The sequence below is a fragment of the Akebia trifoliata genome, chromosome 3 (assembly GCF_017979445.1).
Source record: "Akebia trifoliata isolate Shusen 1 chromosome 3, ASM1797944v1, whole genome shotgun sequence".
In the NCBI taxonomy this organism is placed as follows: Eukaryota; Viridiplantae; Streptophyta; class Magnoliopsida; order Ranunculales; family Lardizabalaceae; genus Akebia; species Akebia trifoliata.
Window position 1 is genome coordinate 9548589 of NC_141377.1, and position 8028 is coordinate 9556616.

Sequence of the window (8028 nt, forward strand, 5' to 3'; positions counted from 1 at the left end):
GTGTCATTATTGTTGGTTATCTTTTTGTTTCCCTCTCATTCTCTTTTGTAATTGTAGAGGAATAAACAATGGTGTGTTGGTGGCTACTATTATTGGAAAAAAGTTGGTAAATAGAATTTTATTTGAAGAAAATGACAAATTTTTGATAGTTTAAAAAAATATTTGCTAAAAATCAGATTAGATTTAGGGCTGTGTAATTTTTCTACTTAAGTCTTTATGGTGTTCGTTTCCTGCTTTTATGATTTTTTCTTTGTTTTTGGATTACAACTGTATGGTTAATTGTTTACCTATAGTGGTAAATGAAGATCAGAAAGTAAAACAAAATGAGACTATTGAGATTAGGTTTGTAAGAATACACCAAACTGTTGTGCTAATCTCTCCATTCTGTTTTCGTAAATTTGAGGTTGTCTCATTAAGTGTTATCAGTTCTTTAACTAAAACTCATAAATGATTTGATCACTTGATTAATCTCTTTGATCTTATTATTCCAATTGGCTTCCTAATTTGGCTCAGGGTCCTTGTTTGAAGTTTCTTGACCAATGCCAAACTTTATTTCTATCTTTCCAAATGAGTGTTTTTGGCATAGCATCTCTTATCTAACTATTCCATTTTTGGCACATTTCAGGTGGGGCTTCTTAGTGCCTATGTCATAAAGACGCTATACTTTGAAAGGTATTTTGGATTGTTGTTAGTTTTTGTTTCAAGTAATCATATTGGTTCTGCTTCATTTCCACATACTTGTCAATTTTTGTTTTTCTAAGCTTACACACCAACATTTAGTGCAATTTTTTTAATAGATATTTCTATGGAAATAAACCATACAGCTTGTGCTCTGTTTCAAAAATCTTTCTCATAAAGATATGTGGACATAACTTCATAGCAAGGTGTCTGAACCCATGATTTTAAGTGACTACATGCTGAACTAAACATTTTGTGTGTGTGTGTGTGTGTGTTTTTACTCAGTAGTTAATGCTCTTTCCCATTTTGGAGCTGAAAAGAAAGAATTCATTCTATAATTGTCGTGATCTCCCTGTCGATTAAAAAAGAAAAAGCACTTTTTGGACATATGCAAGCTTTGCCTTCTTTGAGAATTGTAACCTAATTTGGGTATTCCCTTTGTAATTTTCTTTATATCAATAAGAATTTGCTTGCTTAGCGGAAAGGATAGTTAGGTGGTAAGATGCGGCCAATTCATCATATATCCCTTGAGAATTTTAGGAGGCATTTGGTAATCATTAGTATAATAGATTTTGACGTGGCTTCATAATCAATCATGAATGTTGTTAGTGGCATTTAGTACCTGGGTTTATAATTGGATAAGGAGAGAGAAAAAGAAAAACTTTAACTCACTGAATGAGAAACCTCTCTTTCTCCCACAGCATTTGTACTACCACCCAAACATTGAAACCTTTTCTGCACCAATAATGTCCAATGTGGCCATTAACAGTTGAAAAACGTCCAATTGACATCAGGATATGGGAGATGGGACCATTCTCTCTGGTAAACCATCATATTCATCAAAATCCATCATGGAATCCAATTGAGGGTTCCATTGTGTTGAATACCTTTGATTTGTTGTCAAGTACTTTATCTGTCAAGATCATTTATAAGTTTTTATCCATGGAAAGCTTTTGAGTTTAAGCACTTAGACAGTTTGATTTCAATTTTTTTTTTTTTTGGCGTGGTTTTCTTTAATGACTAAGGGGATACTAGTTGTTCTGGTGCAATATATTGTAACCCAATAGCAATGATCAATAGAGTTCCAGTGCTGATTTGAATAGGCCCATCCCAAAACTCAATCTTTTACAAGTCAAATTTAGGCATGTGTGCCGACTCACTTCTACTCAGGTGTTGAGCGGCCACCAGAGAATGACGTTTAGGAACTGAAAGAGTATGAATAGTGTCTCTGATACCATAACATGGAATTTGAATTTTATTGATCTTGGATTAAAGTACATTTGCTATTATTGTTGATTTAAACCATTATTCTTTGTTTTTAAACAACTTCAACTAATAAATAAAAAAATAACAAGCATTGAACCAGACTCGAGGACTGAAACTTATAATAATCATTATATTGGATTTTGTTACTTGCTTGGTCTCATGGATTGGCACCCTAGGGATGGATACAGGTTTATTTGGCATGAGTTGAGGTCAACCTAACTTGATTCTCACCAAGGTTGATAAGATTCGAGAAGGAATGGGTTGTGTTGTTGATGATAAGATGATTTCAGAATCAATCCTAATTGATGCAAGCTTGTTTGGTGTCAATTGGGATTGGATCAGATCAATATTGGTGGTGCGCATAACATTAATTATTCATTATTTTTATCACCAGTAGCACATCTAAGAAGTTAGAGAAAACTTGTAGTTTTTTGGGCCAGTATAGTTTGTATGAGAAATGTTCTTGTATGTGTCATGCATGCTTCCATTTTATTTTATTTTTTTTCTTGGCAAGCAAAGGGTTAGGGTCAAAATGAAAGTGGGTTTAACACTCCACATGCCTTACCAACTTAGCTAAGTTGGCACCTTCGAATGCATGCTTACACGGTTGCGTTGAAACAAATTAAAATTAGCTTTACTTTTGTTGATATAAGGTTGGGAAATGACATGATTGCTAATAGAGAATTGGGTAGGATTCACTGTGATAAGTTGTATATTGATACACTAGATCATGCTCTCATGAAGATTAGGGTTAGATTATTTTATTTTCATTTGATATATGCACTAGATCATCTGCTTCTTTGGTACAAGCCATTCCAATGACATCACTATATGATTCATACACCAACAATTGGTATTCCATCTAGTCAGCTGATCTTATATGCTCAATATTGCTACAGAAATTTTTTAGCCTATCATTATGTGGAATTTGTTGACGTTACCGGCCTCATTTTACCCCAACACAACACAGCCTTGTTTCTCACTTCACAACTATAATGTTCGCTTCCTGTTGGAAGGCAACTCTTAAGCACATATAATAGGCTATGTAATGCCTTAATTTAGTGTGAAATCCTTGTCTTGGTTGTGTTATAAATTGTTCTCATTTTCACATGTGAAAAGGAAGGAAGAAGATGTAATTGTAGTGTTTTTACAGCTATTGTCAATTGTATTTAAGTTCTTAATCATGTTCCATTACTCGTCGACTATTATTCCTGACTTCTGATGAATGAAGAACTTTGGAATTGATTAGCATTAGTTAGGATGTATGATTAGCATCCACTATGGATGCTGGAGATTAGTTGGGTGCATTTTAATAATGTGTATGGATCGCTCTCTCTTTTCATATGGTGTTTCTCGTCACATAACTTGAACATTTAGATTAGCATCAATTAGTTTAGATTGATTAATATTTATCATCTTTCCATATTGGTGGTGCTCTTCTAAATCTATGTAAACCCTGTAGGACTCATATAATCACAACCAATTTCAATATAGTATAATTTCTACTGTTGGAACCTGAACACATATACTAGATAGAATGAAGGTGCCACTCAGCTAAGTGGACCCTATATATATATATGGTCAGGATCCCTTGACTCCTAAGAATGACTCATGAAAAAAACACATGATCCCAGTCCTTCAAATGAAAAATCCAATGGTTGAGACTTGTCCTCAGGACCAATATCTCCGAGATTTATGTTATCGAGATACTCATAAACCTCAATCATTGGATTTTGTGTTTAAAGGGTTGGGATCATGTGTTTTTTTCATGAGTCATTCTTAGGAGTCAACGGATCCCAGCCCATGTATATGTATACACACACATACACTGACTAGAATAATAATTAGTGGCATACTCAAAATGCCCTCCTGATGTGGCATGTGCTAGAACCATAGATCTTTTTCCTCGGGATACACATGTATCACATGACACATCAGGGGAGTGTTTTTAGTATACCACGAGGGAGAGGGGAGAGGGGAGGGGGGAGGGGGGAGGGGGGAGGGGGGGGGAGCCAGAAAATCATTACTCTAATAACTATAAATGTTTTGATTCATAGTATATTTTCTTCTCTATTAATTATTTGTTGGGCAGGTTTCCAACTGGTTCATTAATGCAAGAATCAGACTATGGAAGCCAATGGTTGAAGAAATACACATGCTTGAAACCCGACAAGCTCAAAAAGCTTCTGAAGTGGAGGACCAAACTAATAGCGAGTCAAATGAACCTTTAACCACTGCAAATCCACCCCCTTCTAATAACCAAACCCAAATTAATGTGATGCAAAAGGCCCATGACCACTTCTTGAATCGTAGTAGAAATGAACTTTCCCATGTAGTACCCGACAAGAGCAATGAATTGATGAACTTCTCGTACAACAATTTGTCAAACCATCATCATGTAGGTTTTGGCATCAGCACTGCGGGTGGAAATAGTGGGGTTTCTCTAACATTAGGCCTCTGCCAAAATAATGTCATTGGATTGTCAAAGCCTCTATCAATGGACATTGATCATTATTTTGGCCTCGAGGCGAATAATGATGGGTATGTTGTAGATGGTTTTGAAGCTCCAAATCGGCATTTCAGGAAGGATATCGAAGGGCAATTGCTGCGGGATTTTGTTGGCTGAAAATCTCCATTGTTGAGCCTTAATTATGGCTATTAATTAAATGTACTAGCTGAATTTGGAAGAGCTGTACATTTCTCACATCGAGGAATCCGAGAAGATTGGCATGACAAGGTATGCACGCACTACATTGCTTGATGAAAGTGTTTTCGATAAGATGCTATATATGTTATGGGCTGTACGAATTAACCTTGGTTCATTAAGGGCGATATACCAATGTATGACTTTCATTGGTGATGTAAGTTTCGATTACTTAATCCATCTCATCTGATGGTCTGTATCAATATGTCCACTGTTCCAGTAATTTCATGCTACAAACAAGTAGAGGGGATCGGATCATATGTCAAACTTAAAAAATATATCATTTATATCAAAGATCAAACATACCTAAAAGAAAAGTTATTCAAGTGTCCGTCCGTATTTTATTTAATATGGTTATCATCATCAGCATCAACATGAAACCTACTTTAAAAGAATCTTTTTATAGATAAATTTGTTGACGTGATCAAACATAGTCTCAGAATATTATTAAAGTTGAAGATGTCCAATAATTTTCCCCATGAATTGAAAATCATTCTAGGAGAATCTAAGGGGGACTGTTTTTGCCCATAACTTTAAATATCTGCATGGATGCTTTGAGTATGCAGTGCCTATGACAGCTGTGTATGTGAAATGCTAAGTTTTGTTAAAATTTCTCTCTGCTGGGATATTAATATGCCAGAACATCTGTTTATTTTTCTTTGTGAAAACCAATGATCCATTACCCAGAACCCAGAACCCAGAACCTTTCAGACATGCAGATTAGATGGTTCGTGGTGTTGATGGCTTACCATGTCTATCTAGGTGTCCTACTGTTTGAATGCTGATGGAGCCCTTGATTTTATGTCTCAAGGACCAATATTTTTAATATGTTTTTGGATTATAATCTGATAGGTTTCACTTTAACCTAAACAAATCATAGTCTGATTAAGTTCCATTTGAGTTTGAGCCTCAACAGTGCACTAAATCATATTCTTATAAGATTAGAATTCTAAGTTTAAAATGAAATTGAGTTTGCTATGTAGAGTTTGCTTTTTAATTTAGGAGTGTTCTATAGCATTTTCTATATACATCTTCTCCAGCATGTGTTTTTGATAGACAAGTTGGTTTCTAGGGCCTTTGCATATTGGTTGATATTCAACAGTACAAAAAAGAAGATGCTTCTAAAAAACTGTCATTATATCCATGTAAATCGACACTCTTGCATCTGTTTTTAATTTTATGTACATGGATGCATGCACATATTTATGCAGGTCTAATGTATGTGCTAATATTGGATGAATCTGTATGCTTTTGTTTGCATTATTTGTGTTGTATTTAGTTAATCTAAATATCTAACCGAATAACAATTTAGTGAGATGAATTGGACTGAACTTTTGCATTTATTTCCTTTATCAACGCAGTTAAGTATGAAGCTTGTCTTGAAAATGGAACCTTGGTTTCAAAATCTGAAGGAGTGGAGTTCACAGTCAGAGATGGTTTTTTTTAATTATCAATCTCTCGCCTAATGCAAGTTCTCTAATTGTTTCTATGAACATTTCTGATTGAGAGTGTTTTGTTTCATCCAGGACATTTCTGCCCCGCACTGTCAAAAGCCGTAAAAACGATAAAAAAAGAGGGAGAAAAAGTCATCATCAGACAGCAGTATATCAGCATTGGTGCGTTTGTCTCTTTCTTTGTTCTTTTTCTATACATAGACATGCTGTTTCTTGGAACTTGGATGTTCATGTTTGGGAAGCCTTTCTCCATGTAAACTAGTTCTTCTATATTTTGAGTATTTGCTGGTTTATTCTCATTCTGTTATGAAATAGGAGTGAAGGAACCATACATGGGTTGTATAGATACCTTTTATTTTATTTTTTTTAAATCTTCCATTTAAATAAACAAACATGCATATCCAGGCCGCCAAAATGATTGGTCTATGTCTGATACAACAGGTGCCCATGTCTGACATTAGTGGGTATCTCAATCACCAAATATCAGATTATGTTTCTTGCCTTCTAACAGTTCATGACTAACGTTCAATTCCTTCCATTACTAGCCTATATCTAGCCCCTTGATTTGTCTGTTTATGGTGCTGTGGATGTAGCTATTTGCTTAAGATCCCTTGCCCATCCTTTTCCTTCTTGAAGTTGTATAACATATATGTCAAAGTCATTCATTAAGGTGCAATGACAAGGTCTAAGCAGCAGTTATTGAGACCTTAGGTATGCTGAACTTCACTATTTTGTTTCATAATAGGCACAACATAGTTGTTCTTCAATTATGCTTATTATTGGTTATTGGTCTTTATACTCTTAGTCTTACAATTGGATGGATTGATGTAGATAGTTGGTGCTATCGCATCTGTCTTGTGATGAGGCCTATTTTCTTCTTGCCAAATGAAATTTATTGGGGTGTGTGCAGGGGCAGGGGGATCATTATGGCATGAAAAACTGATTTGATTATACACATGCACACACGTTGCATCATATATCAAATGCACGTGTATATGATTGTGTGTAATCTTAATAGAAACTCTTGGCAGTTAAATGAATGCTATCTCAGATGACTAGAAAACTTTGTAACTGTGCATTTAAATTTGTGCTCTTGTATTAAACCTACGTATAACATATTTAAATCTTTTCACTTCTCCGAAGGCATCCTCATTAACTTAATTATTCAATTAAAACTTTCGCAATTGGTTGCAACAATATTTTCACGCTTTCCCAAACAAATCTAGGACACCGCTAATGGCTGTCATGCATGAAGATGATTCACCCGACTTGAGAGAAGTAGGCAAAATCTTGAAAGACATGCTTCAGGTATACAAGTTGCACTATGATCAATCTATTTGTTTGTTAAGGGGACTACTCTAATCATTGTTCTTCTGTGGGATTTAGGTTTTCAGATCTCAAACACTCCTTTGAAGGTGCGATGTAGTGACACGAAGGGCTGCTCGATTGGCAACTGCGGGCATTGTGGGGATCTTAAAGAAGATAGGGAGGGATGGGAGTGATGGCATTGCTTCCTTGTAGGCACCTGTTCTTGTGTAACGATTGTGAAAGGGTTTATCGATGGATTGTAATTTTGGATTTGTAAATTATGACTCATTGTAACTCTTTATGTATAAATTAATGTGATAGAGAACCTCGATGCTCTATTTTAACATTTTTTTTTAACTGCTTTTTTTACCTTATTTATAAATATTTAAGGATATCTACAGATTGAGATTTTTCATGAATCAAATAGATATAATCAAACCTAAAGAGATCATTTATAAATGTGCTGAAATATTTTTCTCCACTTAAACTTGCAGTAGGAAAAGGTCCACAAATGTCAATGTCTATGGTCTCAAGAAATGCTTTACTTATTGTGACTCATTTCTTAATATGTTTGGTTTGCATCCCTTTACTGCAATCTACGCATACCAAGAAATTCGT

General features: G+C 35.1%; 1 protein-coding gene across 18 annotated transcripts in view; it reads left to right on the top strand.

Annotated features, from left to right (window-relative positions):
* LOC147405926 (uncharacterized) overlaps positions 1 to 7756 on the top strand; it is a 30605-nt gene extending 22849 nt beyond the window's left edge. For 6 of the 18 annotated variants that reach the window (XR_015176181.1, XR_015176182.1, XR_015176180.1 and 3 more), the window contains 4 exons: positions 626 to 672; positions 6010 to 6264; positions 7329 to 7410; positions 7489 to 7756. Coding sequence is in view for 5 of the 18 variants with exons in the window: in XM_086433820.1 (XP_086289946.1) it covers positions 4788 to 4805; positions 6010 to 6074; positions 6175 to 6264; positions 7329 to 7410; positions 7489 to 7515 (282 nt within the window). In the remaining 13 variants the exon portion in view is untranslated. Of the gene's footprint in view, positions 1 to 625; positions 673 to 4580; positions 4682 to 4736; positions 4806 to 6009; positions 6265 to 7328; positions 7411 to 7488 lie in introns of those variants that run through there. The other 12 variants (XR_015176189.1, XR_015176191.1, XR_015176188.1 and 9 more) reach the window with 8 other exon arrangements.
* The last annotated feature ends 272 nt before the right edge of the window (positions 7757 to 8028 follow it).